Here is a 21,537-nt window from a genome sequence, read left to right on the forward strand (position 1 = left end):
AACGTAGTAACACAAGCAAGAACAAAACAGCGTTATTCGTATCGAAACTTTAAAAAAAAAAAAAAAATACCCACTCTTACCGAAACATGTTAAATTTTTTTGAACGAAATGACGCAATTTTTTGCCGAATATTAAAAAACTGTATCAATACATCAAGCTTTCACATTAATTGAAATTTAACTTTTGAGCATTTAGAAACTGTGATTTTGTTTCTGAGAACTTGCTTATATTTGTGAAATTAAAAATAATAATTAAACATAAATCTAAAATCTAATAAACCATTTTTTAAACTTTTATTCGTATTCTTAATCTAATTATTATTTTTAAATAATTTTCGTGCAGTTTTATGTATTGCGATTGTGTTGTACGCTGTAAAATATACAATAAAATGTAAGTCAGTCGATTAAAAAAACATATTTTTAAAAGGAGTCGATGCAAGAAAATGGTTGGTAATAACTGATCTAGAGTTCCAGTAGACGAACCATTATTTTCTAGATGCAGAGTGTATTAAGTCTAAAGAAAATTTCATGAAATTCTTTTGAGCAACTCGGCGCATTAAATTAGATTAATGATAGCACACAAGGGAAATTTGCTATCGAGTAATTTGAAGGATGAAAGGATTAATTGGATAAAACGAACATTAATAAGCGGGCCGCAATAAAGTTTTTGACAGGCCGGGTCCAACACGCGGGTTGTTATTCGGCTGTCACTTCTCTAGTCAGTCGATTCTTACTTTGAGAAAGCTCACTTTAAGACATACACATTTTTACGTTATCAAGCAGAGATTAAGTCTGGAATGTAGCTCGTAATATAAAATGAATTCAAAGAAAAATAAATACAAACTACTTGTAAACGTGCACCTCATAAATATTACGAAAGAATAACAATCTCTCAACGCAGCTCTCATAAATTTTCCGCAAAGAAAACAGAACCATCAACTACTTTCTTCTCTTCGTATTTTTAACCGACAAAGTAACTTTCGCTAATTCAACTGTCATATATTATTCTGGAGAAGCATTTTATTTTTTGTTGCGCTCTCAAATCCTTGAAAAAATGGGCAAGGGTTTAACAGCCACCATCGTGGCAAGAGAAGAAATAAATGAGCCCTCCATTTTGCTGACTGTTACGTCACCAAAAAGCTTCCATTTGTTTTATTTCATTTATTTGTTTCATTCCCGATTGTAACGTCACCCATCCTCGCTGAACTTGGAGAAGTATTTTGGCCTCATTTGTGCAGGAAACCGGCAGATAGATTACGGAATGTGTTTGTTGCACTGACTATAATTCTTGCTGATAACTTCTGAAGTTTTGTTGAGTGTGGTTGTGATCCGATTATTAATGTATCAATTTTGCGAATCTTTTTATTCCGTTCTTGCAGATTTTAACATCTCTACTTGTATTTAGTTCTTACACTCGCGTCTCCTATCTACTATAATCTAGTTCCAAATAGGTCTAAATGATTGGCTTTAATTGAACTCAATATCAATTATTTTGGCTGATAATGTATTAGTCTAAGTACTTTTTGTCACGAACTTTAATAGTTAAAGTACTAAATTCAATCTAAATAAAAATGACTATTATAACACAGAGGGGAAAATATTAATAAAATGACTAGTTACGGAAAGCTTTTAAAATACAATATGCGCCAATAATCAAAATCATTTTACTACTTTATTATAGGAATTATTATTACACTGTTATACTGTAAAATACAGATGACAGATTTTTAGAGTTTATAGTATTGTACTCGTGGTACGACCAATCATACGGCTTACATGAGGATAGTTTAAAATTAAGAAATATCGCATGTAAAATTATTGCAATCAAGTTATATCTAAATTTTAATCTTATTGTGCTTTAAATATACATAAACTTTTAATATTTTACAGAAAATCGTCGTATCGTCTGAAATAGAAATATTTAAATGCTGCGTATTATATTTGGTGGTAAAAAAACGTTATTTCAAATCTTCGTTTTGGATTTCCTGCATGCATTACTTGTTTTCTTACGTCAGCAGTGACATTATTTGTGAACAATGTGGTATTAGATGAGTGTTTACGAGCAATAATTGTGAAATGATCTCACTGACGTATAAGTATTTCATATGCTTAAGCTTTGATGGCAACCCATAGACGTTTCGATATGAAAGAAAAAAGTAAATATGGCAAACATACCTTTTAAGCGTTGAACACAGAAGTACGTTCGTGATAAAAATTTGTGTACAGATAAGAATATTTCATTGTGTTTGGAGAGCGATCATAGAGGATACTAGCTATTTATCTATTAGAGATATTATGACAGATCAACTGTGGACTTATGAAATGAAGAGCGTTGTTTTTGTGCTGTCATAAGTGAAAAAAATTTAGAATTGTGTGCAAGGAAAATTTTCGGCAATTTTTCAATCGAAATGGTTGTCACAAATCACAGGGTACTTCTTTCGTGCTTGGCACCAACAATTATCACGGTAAGAGCATGTTCTATTTTTTAATATATGTGACATTTTATTTAAATAGATTTATTTTCATTCACGTTTAGAGATCTAAGTAAGTATTATTATGCCCAAAATTTCAGCAAATAATAGTAATTGACATATTTTTATATTTCAGACCGCTGGGGCTCTTAAAATTATAAAAGTATTGAAAGTTAAATACTCCAAGAATAAATTATTGTTGTATTATAATTATTAACAAATGATTAATTGTCAAGATTACCGCTATCGGAATATCGTATTTTTCCTGTTACTCTTAAGCAAATCTTCAGAAAAACGAATCGTAAAAATATCTGCATTTTAAACTGAAAAGCTAGATGGTTTCATTCGTTATCTTTTACGCTATTCAGATCATTTAATGTCTATAGCAGGCGTCTTCAACCTTTTTTTGGCTGAGAATTAAAATCAACCAAAATGTGTGCATTAAGAAGACGTTTCGGGCAGTGGTATTTTCATTTTAGAACAGTCTTTCTTGGTAAGTAATAAGAAAAAATTTATCGAGAAAGTAATTATAATACGCTTTTAACTTTAAACATAAAAATTATAATTATAATTCAAATTATTATAAAAACAAACATTAACTATATTTTTCTCTTCTATATCAATGGTTTGCCTGATGCTGAACTTGTGTCGACAATTTAGTTAACACTTCTATTTAAGACGATTTCATGCGTTTGAATTTTCGGTAGCTAAGCTACTCATCTTATTTAAAATAAATTTCATTTGTCAAAATATTTCCTCACATTTATAAGTTAAACCAAATGCTGACAAAATAGCAATGCTAGTTTTTTGGAATTATGGTTTATGGATCGACGTTGTCAAACTTATCGATTTCTCCCTAAAATTAATTTTATGTTTTTTAAACTCATGTTCGTTACCGCAACTTCGTAAGCATTAAAGAATTTTTGATTAAAAAAATGATTTCAAAGCAAGCAATGGCAACACTACGAAAAAAAAAACATTTTTATCTCCAGCACACTAGACTGTGTATCGGATTCTAAAGATTCTAAAGATATGCTGTTTTAAATATTTTGTGATATTATGGTTTAAATGCGAAGAACATATTTAATAAGTAAAGGTAACACGCAAAACGTTAAAAAACGCTCTTTTGGGCGTAAGATAAAATCTCAAATCTTTCAGATATTTATTTATTTAATTTTTATATATTATATTTTATTTTTCGAATTCAAGTGGGTCACTTGAAATTATGAAATGGGTCATAGGTTGGCGAGGCCTGGTATATAGTAATGTCCTTAAACTCAAATTGCATGCGGGCCGAATAAACGATCTGAAAACAACGGATGGGCCAGAATTTTCCCCTCTTTATTTTTATAAAACGAAACATTTTATTAACAAAATAAAAAATATTTTAAATAAATCTTAAATTTCGCTTACTAAATATATACCAACATATACATAAATAATAATAAATATACAAAAACAATAAAAATAATTCAAATTTAATTTATATTTATTTTCTAGCTGAGCTAAAGTTTCGTACCTATAAGATATTTTTGTTGCTTACTCTTTGTAATTCAAATATATTGACAGCTAAATGTTAAATATTTAGACAAACATTTCTTTCAACGTAATTCTAATATGATTAATAATTAAATAAATTACTAATTATTAATTAAATAAATTATAAAAACGTAAGCTAAAAATAAACTTATTAGGAAAACTCTAAATTTCAGAGAAAATTCACTAAAAGTCCACTTTGGTGGACTAAAATAAATAACAAGTGTTGGTCTCTTTCTCTTATTTATTACATTTTTCTTCGAGGCATAAATAAAAAATATACTTCTTACTATACAGCTTGATAATTAATGGTCAATAGATTATCTTTATTGTAGGCATTCTATTGGTTTTTAGAACAGAAAGGGAAAGTAACAAATTTAAAAGGAAACTGAAGGGGTGTTATAGATATGTATGCAAGGTAAAACTATGCAAAGCAAACTTCTAATTTTAATTAACAATAATTTGGGTACTTCCCCTTTCTGTCCTGATAAGAGTAATTATTTATAACATTTCAACCTTAACCGCGTCATTGCAAAATTAATTCGCATCATGGTGCAGCAATAAAATTATGCGATCTGTGTAAGGCTACGTTAGTCCGAAAGTATTGTCATTACATCTCGGCAATAAATCATCTCCTCCATGTACATCTACACTAAATCTATTATCTGCGTATAATACATATTAATATAAAAATATAGAAGTCAAAGTATTAAATTTAATTTGCAATAATCCTTTAATTATCTAATTTAATCTGGATATTTTCTCTTTCCACCCTTTAGTAACGCTGGTGATGCGGATTAATTCACAGACTGAAACAGTCAGTATCGAAACTTTTAATAGCCAGTAAGAGGATTGTAAATCATAAACTTGTTCCTTAAATATCCGTCTTTAAGTACGACACTTTTTGCTTCTGTTTCTCTTGCCAACTAACACTTTGCGTCTGTTTTCATTATGTGTTTAAAATGTAACGGTAACAACTGAGTTTTTAAGAAACAAGGCTGTTTTGTGAAGATATTTTCTGTTGGCCGTTTAAATGTGTGTGAACCATGAATAAAACGGAATACTATTATTACGCTTACAACTACTTTTTCATGCTTCAGCGTCATGTCTACAACATGCCATCATATGTTATATATATATATATATGTAAAATATAAGATACCTTTCTAATAATAAGTTAACAATAGTCCTTAAACTCTTTTGCTCCCCTCTTCATTCTAAAAATAGCAAAGCAGTACCTTTTCGAATATAATCTTTACTTCGTGAAATTCGAAAAAGTAATCCGTCATCTGATCTCTGTAACGCAGTTATTCCTAGACAGCCCAGTATCCGAAAATTAATCTACTGAAATTTAATTCACTTAACATAAACATGCTTGCAGTGTGATCCGAAATGTAATCTGTATAAAAAGTCTTTGCTGCACAATGTCGTCATCTTCTCTTTGCTCGCTTTTTTTGGTTGACTCTCATATCCCCCTGCTTTGCCCTTTCGCGTCGTCCACTATCTAAATTTAGTTGGTTTATATATGATAACGGAAAAGCCTCGTGGGCTATCTGCCTAAGGGAAGGGATGCCTTCGTGGAGCACTGCCTGAGAGAAATTGGCTCTTATATATATGTTATGCAGAGGCTGTTCGCCCATTTTTAGACGATTTTGGTAAGCGGTAATAAAACATCGTTTGCTGCAAAAGAAGTAATTGCAATTGTACTATGTTTTTAAAAGTCAAAATTATCGTCTGTGGCTTGAGAGTTTTGTTTTTATTCAAAATGGCGAATGTCAAGAATAACTCCAAATACTATCAGGAACATATTTTATCGCTAATTTTTCTGAATGAAATACCATCGCTTTACCCACAGTGCCATCAATCTGCGAGACTCCATCAGGACAAAGCTTGCAGTCACACATCAAAATCCACTGTAAATTTCCTAAAAGAAATGGAACACAAAACTGGTATCAAGGCCATACCCTTCACTGATATCCCTACTAAATCTCCCGATTGATTTTTGGATTTTTGTGCTTTCGGACTTTTAAAAACTGCATTATCCAAACGTTGTCCCAAAACCATAACAGGACTCTGGAAAGCTGTTCGGGAGGAATGGGATAGAATATCTCTTCTGCCACTTCAAAAGGCATTATTATCATGGAAATTGCGGTGTCGAAAGATAGTTCAGAATAAGGGATGTCAAATAGAACATTTAAAACACAAGAATTTTATGTAATTTAGTTTTGTGAATACAATATACATCGTCTAAAAAATGTGTGAGCAGCCTCTGTACATGAGGAAAACCACGAAAACGCCCATGCAGCCAGCCCATTCATTGGATTCGAACCGAACTACCAGTGTTAAGCGACTGCTCAGCCGCTGGTGAGGCTTCTACTGTCTAAGAATATGTAAGTTGTACAAAACTGTGGGGTGTATGTCGTACACATAAATGATACTTGTGAATTTGTTTATGGGTATAAAGACCTTGCACTATTACGAAAATAAAATTATGAGTTCAAATCAGTGGCAACGTCTGCAAGTTTTTGGTTAATTCATTCATCTGCCACGCCAAGTTACTCCAACGAGCTATCTTGCAATTCTATTATATATATATATATATATATATTTCATAACTATAAAATGTTTTTCTCCTATAGATTTTGCTTCTTCTTAGATATAAGTAATGTAATATCCAAGCATTTGATTACTTTAGATTCTTCCATACTTAAAAAATGCTGTCCATCAATTAAAATTCTTTTCAAGTTGTTAGACACAGTTCGTTTTCTGTGCCGTATTATATGAAGTTTCGCTTTACTTTTGGGTTATTGCGTAGTTGTTATCTTCTCCGGTTTTTCATTAAATATCCTAGTTTCCCAGCAGATCACATAATCACCCGGTTTTCAATTTTTAAACTGTCGTAAGAAAAGTGTTCCCAGCAATAAATGAAATTTATTGAACTAATTAAACTTAAATTATGCAAATAACATTCCTTCACTCCAAGTGATTTGCAGCATAATTTTTCACATTAAATTTTGCTTTATATGAATCGTCTTAATCTACTTTAGACACAGAAATTTTTCTGAAGATCCTTTTATTTTGCGCATATTCTTCATTAAGCTACCCAGACGTAGCAAGTGTTCTGACAGTTAAAAAACGGGTGATTTCACCTTACTTCTACTACTCACATGTTGCCTTACCTACCAACCAGCTGGTTGTAGCCTTATTTATTGCTGATGTGTTCTATCTTTTGAAATTTGGGTCCTTTGTTCGACCCCGTTTGTTCGTTGGAAATCGCGATCAAGAGCCATTCATGTGAGATGCCTCTGAAGCTTTACAAGGTAGCTGAGTCGGGCCGTCACCACCGGAACAACTCAGCTACCTTGTAAAGTTATTTTCTGGTGGTGACGGTCGGGCTTATCGAGCTCCCCTGCGCGACGTGTCCGGTTTAATTACTCTCAGATATCAGCTCGATCCGTCAAATATCTGTTCAATGTCCATCAGGTTTTGTAATGTTAATATTACTATACATTTTTATTGGAATGTAGGTTTCTTTTAGAGGAATAATGTTGCGATAGTTACCAGTAGTTTATCCATATTTCTTGTATTCTCACTGTGACCGCGTTGTTTAAAATTTAAATTTTTTTCCTGTTAATTTTCAGACGAAAAAATAAGTTAAACAAAAGGTAGAAAATGTGCGAGAAAATGCTGTATTGCATGTAGTATTTGTATGAGCAAATGATTATTTTATAGCCGAAGAAATACGTGAGTTATATTTTAAGTAAAGTTGGTTCTTGAATACCATTTGAAATTTCTTGCATGCGTGAGAATCAGTGAGATAGTAATTTTTATTAACAAATTTTTAAATATAATTCTAGTTCAATAATATTCAATCAATTTTTAACTTTATATTTTATATAATTTCGAATTTTGGAATAATTTGAATCTAAAAAAGACCCGAATTCTGAGAATATATAAGAAATTACCCACTGTAGAATTATTATTATTCTAGAATTTTTGTTTCATTTTTATTCAAGAACCTTTTGTTCTAGACTATCTGTTATTGATATGCCATAAAACAAGACAAGCAGAACAAGAAGCAGATGACTCAACATTTACTGATTACAGAATATTTGCATTTCTTGCAGTGTCGCTTAAGACTCATCTTTCAGATTAAAAACACTGACGAATTATCTCAAATCGTCTGTCTTTTTAATCTGAAAGGTGAGTCATGTCCTTTCAGTTAAGAGCCGTTAATTTCATTTTTAGCACTCGTACCAAAGAATGGTCTTCGGATAAATGTTTAAAGGTACGTACCTGGAAAATATCGAAGTTGAGAAAAGAGTCAAGAGGAAAAATAATATCAGTAAGTAAATATAATTCCCTTTCTAAAATAATTTATTAACATTCCAAAAGACCAAAATTTAAGCTATAAACTTCTCGTGTAGTTGATCGGTGCTTTTTGAAGTGGTTCAGTTACTCATGGGAATATAACAGTGGTCTAGAGATGCATTCGAAATTGAAAATTTTGTCAAAAATGTGAGACAGTCAGTATGAATGGTTCGAAAATATACGAACTTTAATCACAAGGAAAGGTGCAGAAACAAGATCTTTTAAATCTGGAAGGGTTTACCCTAACTTTACTAATGCAACAAATGTATGGTTATCTACTCTTACTCAAGGTGTATTAAAATTACGTAATTTCATCTTAGTAGACCTTCCGTTAACAAGCAAGCGTAAAACGAGGAAAGTATGAGAGAAACAATTTCTCTAAATACGAGCATTAGCTCTAGTAAAGAGCAATGAGTCAAGCTGTTTGTATGCATGGCGCCATTTCCCAATCCATCTCGACTCGGGGAATCCCCTCGTCAGATCACTCAGTGTTCTTTGATCTACGCTTGTGAGTTAATTAATTATTACATTTAACGAGAAAATAATTATTTCACGATGCCTCCCAAGAAGATTGTTCCCGCAGATAATGCTGCAAAGAAAAAGTAAGGAAGCCACGGCCGTTGAAATTAAGAAAGAAATCATAGATAAATATAAGCGTGGTGTAAGAGGGACGCAATTGGCGAAGATTTATGGCCTTTCAATATCGATGATCTCCACTATTCTGAAGAAGAATGAAGAAATTAGGAAACTTGATGTAGGCAAAGGAGTTATCGTTACTTCCAAGCACCATCCAAAACGCTTAGAAGCTGTTGTTTAAGTGGTTTAGCGAGAAGCAGTTAAGGTCGGTGTCGGAAGCTATCATAAAGGTAAACTAAGGTTATATTATTTACCAGTGTTATTTATTAGAAAAATTGATTTTTATGTTGATATTTTTGAAAGTGCGGAACGGATTAACTGGATTTTCCATTATTTTCAATGGGAAAGTTTGTTTCTAGATACGAAATATTGAAAACGAAGAAAAAAATGTGCAGACCTGTTTCCGTCAGTGGAAAGAAAATTCCAGCAAGGGGTTTACACTCCAGCGGTTGGCTTAAAGAGACAGATACCGAACTTCATTTAGAATCCTTTGCCAAAATTTTGGATATTGATTCTGCCTTCTCAAATGGTTTTTAAAGCTTGAAGGCAGTACTAGGCATGGTATATGGAAACAATTAAGATAACGCTTATAAGCGAAATCACTTTCTGAAAATCCTCGCTTGGTAATGGTTTACTGTATTGCAATATAGTTTAATTATGCATTCTCCAGTTACTTTAAATGTTTGAGAAATTTTTTTAAATGTGCTTATTCTCTTAATTTTGCGCACTAGCAGTAAGACTTGGAACCTTATCGAAAACAATAACAGTTATTGCTGCTATTTTTCTCGATGGCTAGATTTAGATAATAGCTAAACGCTTTTGAGATATTATATAAAACCAACCTAAGAAAAGAAACAGAAGCAAATTGACATTCCCCTTAAGTTACGAGGAATATCACAAATCATCACAATAATTCATACAGCAAAGTAGCACATTCATACAGCACTTAGCATAAAGCTCAGTAGCGTAATTCAGACCAACAATATCGATACAACGATGTATAAATGACTCACAACCTCCTGTTTTTATCGTTATTCATGGGAAACAGTGAGCACTTCTAGAAGCTTCAGGAAAATTCATTTGTTTCCTTTTGGAAACGTAATTTTATGCTTGTCACTTTGTTTGGGAAAAATCTACATGTGTCGCCACCTTCGTAACACTATTTGTCACTTAACCTCAGAAGAGATCTTCTGCTCATATTTCTGATAACTTCAGCTTCCTTACAATTTCAGTGTCGATTGATTCAAAACTAAATGATCTAAAATATAATTCATTAAAAAATTTACAAGTACATTATGTGACTACAAATTCAAATAATATATAACACACAATAAAATAAATACAAAATTATCGCACAAAATTAATTAAATAAACAAATAAGAAAAAAGTATCCAACAAATTAAAAATGTCTGAAAACCAACGAAGAAATACAAATTTTTACGAATATTTATGACACTATATAAGGCACGTGTACGTCAAAACCGCATCATGAGCATTGTGTGCTTGTATTAATTGCTTAATACACATATGGCGTATGTGCGTAGAGTGTTTCCACAGTTCTTGGAATTTAGGTATTTTTTTTATTTCGTCAGTTTTCACCAGTATTGCAATTCAGATTGTCAACATAATCCTCATTTAATTGAATACATTTATCTTAACGAAAAACTAATTTTTAAGCAGTTCTCAAAGAACGCTTCCGGTGTATCCTCAGTATTGTTAAACTTTCAAATCGAGCACCTTGTAAAGGTTCTCTTTAATGTGGGTACAGAATATTTCCTAGCAGACGTTAAACGATTTCTGCATTTATAACACCCTTTTCCCACAAGACAGAAAATAATCCTCTTTGTATCTTCCATGGCTCTACAAACAGTGCTACGAAAATTCATCTTCTCAGTTAAACAACTGAATTGAACTAAACAATATTACTCGGGATAGCTACATAAGTACGTGAAGACTTGTTTTGGCCAATAGCGTTGCCTGTAAGCTCTAGGGATCGAAATAAAGCTCAGTTATTGGGAGGCTGGGGAAACATCTGTGGTATATTTGACTTTTTTATTCAAATAAATCTGCGAATTTTTTTATTCAACTTTTATATTTTCTTGTGAGGAATGCATTGCTCTGACACTTGAAGAGTCGATATTTTGTTACTGCTAGGCTATTGATCTCTCTTGGTTAACACAATCTCAGTTTTATATGAAAGAATTTTCTATCTTCGATTGTTCGGATTTTCGCACAAACTTATATTTGATTAAGATTTTTGAATTATGAACTGCTAAGCGCATTATTTTAAGGCCGCATTCTTCATAGTCTCCTTATGAAGAATTCGGTGCTCTAACACTTGAAGAATCGAAATTTTGTTACCTCTAGGCTATTCCTCTGTCTTCGTAAACACAATCGAAACACTTTTATTTCAAAGAATTGTCGATTTTCGGTTGTTCGGATGTTCGCATAAACTGATACACTGATTAATATTTTCTAATTATGAGGTGCTAAGCGCAATAATTTTTAACACCGTTTTCTTCATAATCTCTCTATGAAGAATGCGGTGCTCTAACACTTGAAGAATCGGTTCTCTAACATTTGAAGATTGGTATTTTGTTACCTCTAGGCTATTAATTTCTCTTGGTACACACAATCTAAAAACACTTTTATTTCAAAGAATTTTGTCTTCGATTTTTCAGATGTTCGCGCAAACTGATACACTTAAGATTTTTGAATTATGAGGTGCTAAGCGCATTATTTGTAAGACTGCATTCTTCATAGTCTTCCTATGAAGAATGTGATGCTCTAACACTGGAAGAATCGGTATTTTGTCACCTCTAGCCTATAATCTCATTTACTAAACACAGTCTTGAACACTTTTATTTCAAAGAAACAGCATTGTTATCAGACTGCAAGATGAAGGTCAGTTTCCTGTTTACTCGAGTCATCCACGATATATATAGAAATATACCCAGCTCTGTATTGCAAATCTTCTCTTTGCAGAAGCAAGTTGTATGCATTTCGAATGAAGATTACGTTTTAGGAATGAAATGACTTAGATAAATTTAGTTTTGCTGAGTCTGCATAAACAGACGTTTTATGGCTTATACAAAATATTTTAAGAGTTATTAATATTCCTTTTCCATCACTCATTATAATTAAATAATGAAGAATCTGTATGTATAAATGTTTCTATATTCCTTGCATTGTGGTAAAACTGCAGCACTTAGAGCCACCAAATTTTGACACACATATTCCTCCACTCGAACATGTGCACCTAGAAGACCGAATTCTACATTTCTGATTTGCTTTTCATGTTTCATATTTTGTGCGAATTTAATGAACTTTTGTTTCAAAATACAGCGATGTATTGGGTTGCCACTTCGCGAAACATAAGATATTTATGTTTCAAATTTAATCAAAAAACTTAGAAATATAAAAGAATCGTATTGTTATTTTACAAAAACCAATATAAACACAACACCTGCGCAAAATGAATTGGTCGCTTGGAGGTCAATCAACCTTTTTTTTTTTTTTTAAACAGCACCCAAAAGATGAGAGGGGGGTTCCGCGCTCTTTTTAATAATATTTCTAGAAATATAGTTAGGGTCTTTATTTAAAACTTTGAAATGCTGATCTGTCGGTATTTTAGACTGTCGAGATTTTAAATTGTCAGCATTTCGGTATGTCAAGATTTCCGGTGTTGGAAATTTGGCTGTCGAGACTTCGGGGGTCTGATATATGCGAACCATTAATTTCACTCCCAACAAGTCTCATTTATATATCTTCAACGAGTTTCTTGGTTTCTTGATTGCTAACAAGCTCCCCGATTTTCTAACACAATGGTCTCCTAAGTGAAGTACTCGAAGTAATACTTAGGGTTGCGCCTAGGACTAAATTAACCAGCAAGCAAACTAAGCACGTACTATTTAGGGCATCAAGGAAAAGGGGCATCACAAAAAGGGCCTAAAGAATTCAGGAAGGAGGCACAGGGAAAACAAATTCTTTAAAGTTCTTAGAGTAGTCATTCTCAATCTTTTTCTTTTTTTTTTCATCACGGCACACTTTTAATAATTTAAAAGTTTGATGCCACATTAACAATAAAATAAATGCAAAAGAATTTCACCTGGTTAATTGATTCATATACTATAACATATTTCATAAAAATGGGATTCTATAGTAATCTCTGTATATGATAAAAGAAAGCGTCTGTGTGTCTTTCGTTCGTGCTGCGCGTGCTAATAGACTCAGTGCTACGAAATTTGGTATATACGTGCATCCAGACAACAGCCAGTGAACCTCGAAGCGAATTTTTCAAAATTCGTATCAGATTGTTTTTATTTCATCTTTTCGATATTATCGCATCATTTTGAATAGTTTCATTCTTTTAAAAATGTGGTTTTGGCAGCAGTTTTTCATTCAATTTTATACTGGACTGCTGACTGTTGAAAATCAGCACTGTTGCCACTTGTAAAAATGAGGGCGATAATTCTGTGCAGTTTTTAAATTTAATGTTTCTCTTGGATACTGAACGTTTGTTGAGAGAATGCAACGGGAAGTTAGTTAATTTATTTATTAGGATAATTAATATTTGTATTAGGGGATATTGTTTATTTCATAGTAATTTTGTTATATGTAACACTTTTTTTAATTTATGAAAGTTTTTTTTGTTTGTTTTGTTTTAGTTTTTTTGTTTTATGAAGTTCTGCAGAGTAAAATTCTGCTCAGTTTTTAAATTTAACGTTTGGTGTTCCCTTCATACATTTTTCCGGTACATTTAAAAGCCAGATGAAGGCTGGCCACCTAGCTGCTAGTTTTCAATAAAATACAAAATAAAATTGCATTAGAAAGTAAACAAAATGTTTAGTTAATGATCAATTACAAATTACATTTAACAGGAAATTTGAGAGAGGCGTTTTTGATAACTTTCGTGATCGAGATTTACGAATCTGGATCATTTTTCATTTTTATGTTAGTCAGAGCCGAATGTTCGAATTCGCACTAGTAAGCTATGGAAAATTGTAATAACACGCTTAAAGTGTTTTGCGATATTGTTGGATAATCATATCTAAGATTAATTAAACAATTAATTTATTCTTCTGAGGGATTTGAAATTAAATATGTGTTATTACACACCTAAATTAGTTCTTCCTTTTCTTTCAAAGTTAGTTCACACTGACGTATCGTTTATTCACCGACGTGTCAAATGGATTTCGAAACCAATCTTTTTTTTTTATTTTTTAATTTGGAAGCTAATGAACAAAATGGGTTTCGAAACCAATCAATTTTTTTTATTTTTAAATTCGGAAACTAATGAACAATTCTTTGCTCTAGTATTATCAAATGATCAAAAACTATTTTATGAATTATTTTATAATCTTTTGTTACGATAAGTAGAATGATTAACTGCTTGTCGGATGGTCCACCAGTGGCCTAGCGGTAAAATCGCTTAACACTGGTAGTTCCGACCTGGGTTTTATTCCAAGCGAACAAGCTGGCTTGGGCGTTTTCGTGGTTTTCTCCATATTTAACACATATACGAGCCAGGTTTTGCTTAAAAGTCCTCCATGAAGACATTCCTCCCCTTAGGCAGATAGCCCTAGTGTGCTTTACCGTAATCAACTAAATCAAAACTTGTCCGATATCGCTTCATGTGTGGGTAATCTCAGTGACGTCTGATGACGTTAAGGTGTACGCAAATCATACCCGCACCATGTAAATTTAAATTGCATGAGAACAGTCTCACTACACATATATATAAAAAAGAGATTATAGCCAGTTAAATTTAGAAGTTTGCTTTCATATATTTTATCTTAGACAAAAGTTATACCTCTAATTTTTGCTGCTGAAATGCTTTTTCTCTCAAAAAAAGCTTCTTTATCGCTCTGCCTTTTTCTTTTGAAAATTAGGGGTAATGTGTAAGATAAAATATATGAAAGCAAACTTCTAAATTAAATTGGCTATAATCTCTTTTTTTCTTATTTAATATGGGGACTTCCTCTCTCTCTGTCTTAGAAATAGCGCCGTAAGTCTAAACTGCGTCATTCAAATTAATCATGCGATCTTACGTAACCATTAATGCAGATATTTCTTGCCCAATCAAAATAATTGTAAACCAAAACTCGGAACTGAAACTTTTATGACTCCCTCCCTTCTTCTTCCCTTTGAAATACTGAAACACTCTCTCTCTCTTTTCTCGCTTACGCTTTCATCCCGTTGAGACGCGGCATCTTCTATGTTCGCTTCTATCGCAATAGTATCAAAATTGTAAATGTTATGGAAATAGGCACGATTGGAGTACCAAGTAAATTGTGGCCACGAATGTGAATTTAAATAAATATGGACTTTAATCCGGCTTGACTGCTTCTTCTTATAAATGGATGGACGCTCTAAGCATCAAGTATGTACGCCATCTGTTTTTCTACGCATCTACATCTCAGTGTTCTTACAGCAGTGCTTCCAAAATTGTGCTATCATATATATATGTAATGTTTTCAGTTATTCCAACACATCGTGGGCGAATGGTGAGGCTATTCCATTACACGTTGTGGCAGATGGTTAACGAAGCTGGGGTGATTGAAACACGGAGTAAAATGACGACTCAGGACTTTTCACTTTTAACAGCAAGCATATCTTTATTTTAATTTATAGCAGATGACTTTTCCAGTTGAAGTTAATCAAATAACTTATTCAGTAATTGAACTATTAGATACGACTTACTTTAAACTTTAATACATCATAACGTTCTAACAAAGAAAGAGGAGCATAGCGGAAGCGTTAGCAGGACCACGGCGAGAAGGCATCTGTCTAGGAGAACTTATGACTCAGCATTTATATGAATGGTTATGTAACAGAGTAGCTTCTAGAAAAATGTAGAAAACTTATGACGCAGCATTTATATGAGGAGGTTATGTAATAGGCGTGAATGTTCTAGCAGGTACTGGGTTAGGGGACGATCCTGAATTGCAGAAAATTAATTAAAGGTTGCTGGTTCGCAAAGAGCAAAGCCATCGTATTTTTTTATATTTTACATCTTCCCCCCCCCCGTCAAAAAGAGAGGCCGGGGTGAGAAAAGCATTAGTACAGGAGTGAAGCAAAAGTATGAGAAAAGACATGAAAACATCCAGAACATAGCGTACAAGCTTTAACTATGGCCTATCATAGTTCATGACTTTCTCATATAAAATTTTGACTTTATAGCAGCATTACAGCGGGTTCAAGGTCGATCTGAGTTAGTGTTTGCAAGTATGTGCGACAGAAAGTTATTTGCACTTCCGCTTTTTCAACAGCTCAAAAATTATTACATTCGTGTGAATCTAGCTCAGGAACTAAATTATTTAATGTGCTTCGGATTCTATAGTTTATATTTCAACTTTGGTTAAAATTTCTGCAATTTGTTTTGAGAAAATCTGAAATTCTTGTTCATTAATTTTTCTAATTTTTCATAATTATGTGTGAGCAAATTAAGTAATTAATTTTAAGCTATTTAAATTATTCATAGGGAAGGATATTAAGATAAGTTTTTATGTTTTTGAAAATTTGTTGAGAATTTTGAATAAGAATTTTATAATTATTCTAAAAATGAAGTAGGTGTAAAAAATAAGTGAAATTATTACAGATACGTAATATGAAATTATGGTAAATGCATGTTAAAATTTATGGGTTATTGTGTGTTAAGTATAGTATGATGAGGGTGTACTGGTTCCTTCAACAGAGGCCTGTAATTACCTCTGTACAGTTGTTCCTTTTACCCTCTTCATGCAAGATAATGTTGGAGGCTCTCATTTTATGAATGCATGTAAATTTTTTATATTATTATTATTATATTTTTTATTATGGAATGTATTAATGCAGTTCTCAAAGGCCAGTTACCTTAATGCAAGGAACGGAGGTCTTTTCAAGTAACTGTCTAGGCACCCTGGGCCACCAGTGCCTAGAACACACTGGTTAGCTCAAGAGGACAGCCCTATTGATGGATATGTTTGTTTAGAAGTATTGCGAGGCCTTCCAGTATGGTAAAATAAAGGAATTGTAAATGAAAGATGATAACGTGAAACCATAAATTCTGAAGTTAAATTGCAATTTATCAGTATAGAAATAAGTATCATAAATATTTATGTGCATTACATTTAATTATAAGTAATGATTATGTAAAAGTTTATTTTGTCATATTCTGCGATAACAAGAACTTTCCCTGAAGAATTATGATTATTGGAACTCTCAAACGAGAAGACTTTTGGACTGAAATGCTGAAAAATTCAATAGGACTCTAAAAATTAAAAATTATTTTTAAAAAATTGATATTTATAAATTATACTTTACAGGATCAAAATTTTATTATTTATATTTTTTTTAATTTGCTTGTGCTTTAACTCTTTCTCCTTAAAAAGGTTTCTCTGTCGCTACGCCTTTTTCTTTTTGAAGGGGGGAATATGTAAGATAAAAATATATGAATCAAAATTATAGATTAAACTATAAAACATTAATTCTTCCTCTCTATTCTAAAATCGTAATAACTTCTCTGCATTGCGTCATTCAAATTAATCATGCGATCTTACGTAACCGTTAATACCAGATGCCTCTTGACAACCAATCACCGAATTGTAAACCGAAACTTTTCTCTTCGCGTGCCTCCATCTTGCATAACGATGCACTTCAGCTTTTGCTCTGCTCTGTGCTGTGCTAAGATGTAATTTCGCTGGCTTGCTTTCTATCTCAACAATATCAAAAATGTAAATCTTCTGTGGAAAGGCATGACTAGAGTGCCAAGTGATTGTGGCCACAAATATCAGCTGGAAATAAAAATGGAATTAAAATCGCTTCTACTGCCAAGTTTTATTTACGAAGTCAACACATTCATTAGTTTACGACGCAATCAGATTACTCCCTCTTCAATTTAGGATAACTACGCATCAACAGTGTTCCGACTTTTTCCTTGCTGCTATTATGACATATATATATATATATATATATTGCACCTCAGTGCGCAAAATTTTTGACCGCACAGGTCTTTTTTAGTTTGTTCTCCTTTCTTCCATTATATATATATATATATATGTATGTATATATAATTGCACACAAAATAATTTTTATTGCATGCGTTCCTGAAACTTGACAGCACACTTCAAGTACCTCAAGGCGTGCCGCTACACAGTGGTTGAGAATTATCGGTCTAGAGCCTCTAAAAGCAATAGTCCGACCCTAGGTACGCCACGGAAATACGGTCTCAATCACTTGCGAGTGTATGATCATGTATCACTTGAGTGTGAGAATCACTCATTGGTCACTGCGTCTTTCACCAATGTCTTTGGAACTCAACGTCATAACTGCACAGACTTTAAAACACATCAGCATTATATTATAGTACATTATATTATATAACATTCTATTGTAGTATATTACATCATATGAGGTACTACTTAAAATTATTTTCGCCTTGGAGATACGTGATTGAAAACTTTGAAGATCGCTGCTCTAATGAAAAGAATAATGAATCTGTAAATGGCAAAAGTTTTTGGCTGTTCAGTGATCTCTCTTGGACTGTTTTGGATTACTCTCGTTTTCGAAAACTTTACTTGTAAACATAAGCATTAATCAGCTGAATGCAGCCATACCATATACATGTTTTCCTCTTTACTCTTCTTTTTTCTTCGACATTTGTTTACTATTTGCCTTTCTAAATCATATTAACCAAGATGCTCATGTCATTACCAACGGTGTAAATCCTAAATTTTTTACGCTGCAGAAGAGGATTGCTGACCCTACGGCTATAAAATTTGCCTCACAGCATTATTGTCCTAATTGCAGAAGCTATCTAATGCTGCTGCGTGCCCTCCGCAGGAGGGACTGCAGAATAGACTGCTATAAGCACACTATGAAAAATAAATTCACAAGGCTATTTACAAATATTTTGAACCTTTTTTTTCAGCTCCAAGCAGTAGCAATTTTTTTCATTAATTATCATCCCAAATATAAATAGTATAGCAATTGTAAAAGTGTACACAACATGACTTCCTCGTACGGAGTATTAAATTATACGAATTTTTTCCTACATTTCATTTAAACGTATTTCCTCGAATTTCATTGGACATATATTTCTCATTCAATTTATTCAGTTCTCACTTTGCAACATGGCAAAAATATATAAAAGCTCAAAATATCTATATTAAAAATTTAAAGATATAAAAAACATAAAACTGCAAATACGGTTAAAACAATTAATTTTTTTTTTTTTTTTACAATTAAAGTTACAGTTTCTACGCAAGAACAAACAATTCGGCGAGCGTGCAAGAAAGCAGATTTTTCGGTGCACAAAACTGAAAGATTAATTTTGGTATCACTCGGCAAAAGGGTACCGAAGACGTAGAAACTGACTTAATTTGTTGTGGACGCTATGCTGAGCCAATATATGGGATAGTTTAATAACCTAAGTGATAATTCCAGAATGGTTTGAGCATAATTTAATTCGGAATAATAAAAAGATGTTAATTTGTTGTTGCTTAGTTTCTCTAGATTGGTCACAAATCCGCTATTCTTCTAAGTTGCAAATGTAAACAAATATCGCTGCTGTGGTAAAACAAAATTAGGCTTAGCCGCACTTGGACAACTTTTAAATTGTTGATTATTTTACAACTATAACATGCAGGTTGTTAACTAAAGGCATAAAAAACCTTAACCGGAAGATAAGAACAATATAATTCAATCATTTTTAAAACGAAACATTCACAATTTATAAACATATAAGAATAAAGAAACTGAGCTCACTGAGCCGAGTAAAAGAGTGGATATATATATGTGATGTATCAGCTTTAGTCGTAGCTTAAATAATCAGACGATAAGTTTAAAAAACAGGATCCATTTATTATTATTCAGGAGAAATAGCAGTTACAAAAATCAGATATCCGGAGTAAATAAAAAAAATTACTAATAACTTTTTGTATGAAGTTTACTGCATCGTGACATTAAAGAAAAAGCCCCGATATTCTTTTGCGAGTCTTTTTATAGCCTCTGGAAAGGCGGAGCTTCCAAGAAATGACGTCAGCCTCGTCAGCCAGTCCTGTTCTCTTTAAATATCTCCAGAACATTCTAAAACTGTACGTGTAGAAAAGGCGGGAAAAACAACTTGACTACGGGGCTGTGGATTTAATTCCACGTACTTTCAAATAAGAAAACGTCGCCATTAAAAATGAAAAGAACATACAGTTAGAATTTTAAGTGTATTCTTGACTATGGAATTTTATTATTACAAATATATATATACATACACATACTTTTTCTCGTCGCGTTTTCTAATATAAAACTGTTAGACTTATTAAACCTCTCCATCTAAAAGTTGTTTTAATTATGTTATTAATTTTAACTTTTCTGTACTGAAAGATAAAAAACATAAAACTAACTGCAAATACGGTTAAAACAATAAATTTTTTTTTTTTACAATTAAAGTTACAGTTTCTACGCAAGAACAAACAATTCGGCGAGCGTGCAAGAAAGCAGATTTTTCGGTGCACAAAACTGAAAGATTAATTTTGGTATCACTCGGCAAAAGGGTACCGAAGGCGTAGAAACTGAATTTGTTGTGGACGCTATGCTGAGCCAATATATGGGATAGTTTAAAAACTTAACGTTACTGCATAATCAGAATACTTAAATTTATATTATTCAGATTTGTTGGAGCACTTAATTATTTAGCTTCTTTTAGCTTGCTTTTTTGGTTTTTATAAATTAAAATTTTAAACTATTAAACAATAAAAATCACTGTTTTCAAATATATTTGTTCAAAAAATGATTCGTTACCACAAAAAAATTTCAAACCATAAAAAATGTATTTGACTACAAAAGACATCACTTCTGCCGCTCTAAAACCAGGCTTACATAATTCCCTCATCCATTGCTGTAGTTAAGGGAAGTTGATTTATCTTCATTTTTTTACACTTTTTCTTATACTGCATAAAAAACATCTAATCATCTCTTCATGGTCATTCATAAAATTTTTTATCTTGGCAGCTTTCAGCCGCATTAGACAGCAAGTATCTGTCAACTGCTTAGAAGATATATTTGTAGACATCCTAAGACGAAGCCAAAATTAGCTGCATTTTTAGTTTATGGATCATGGCGATGAAATTTCATGAAACTATTTCAAATCAAAAACTTGCAGTAGGAACCATAAAAGCATCATCATCTATAACATTAGTGACAGAAAGTTGTAAATTAAGGCTGACCTCATTCTTTTGAACAATACTTCTATTTGTTTGTGAATCAGGCAGTAAGAAGAAATAGTTGCTAATATACTTTTCAACGTAGTGTAACGAATCTGCAATATTTTAAATATGAAAACCCCATCTATAAAAAGACGTGTTGAAAAATGAGAATGCGTATTCAAATGCCAAATGAAATGCATCATTTCTTTTCAAATTATGTATTCATTCATAATCTTAGGGTAACAGAGAATGTAGTCATGGCACTTACAAAGTGTTTCTACATAACTTTTCCGTTTATTCTTGTTTATGAATGTCATTTCCTGGCGAACACGTTCGCTATATGTG

At 32.4% G+C, this 21,537-nt stretch overlaps 1 protein-coding gene across 3 annotated transcripts in view; it reads left to right on the forward strand.

Moving 5' to 3' along the window:
* Positions 1–1,238: 1,238 nt before the first annotated feature.
* LOC118197755 (calcitonin receptor-like) overlaps positions 1,239–21,537 on the forward strand; it is a 98,641-nt gene continuing 78,342 nt past the window's right edge. The window contains exon 1 of one of the 3 annotated variants that reach the window (XM_085820889.1): positions 1,239–2,464. In XM_085820889.1, coding sequence (XP_085677015.1) covers positions 2,408–2,464 — 57 coding nt within the window. In that variant the 5' untranslated portion in view covers positions 1,239–2,407. Of the gene's footprint in view, positions 2,465–8,190; positions 8,352–15,209; positions 15,396–21,537 lie in introns of those variants that run through there. The other 2 variants (XM_085820888.1, XM_085820890.1) reach the window with 2 other exon arrangements.

The sequence above is a fragment of the Stegodyphus dumicola genome, chromosome 7, assembly GCF_044657685.1.
Source record: "Stegodyphus dumicola isolate Sdum_Otavi_A_Nest chromosome 7, ASM4465768v1".
NCBI lineage: Eukaryota > Metazoa > Arthropoda > Arachnida > Araneae > Eresidae > Stegodyphus > Stegodyphus dumicola.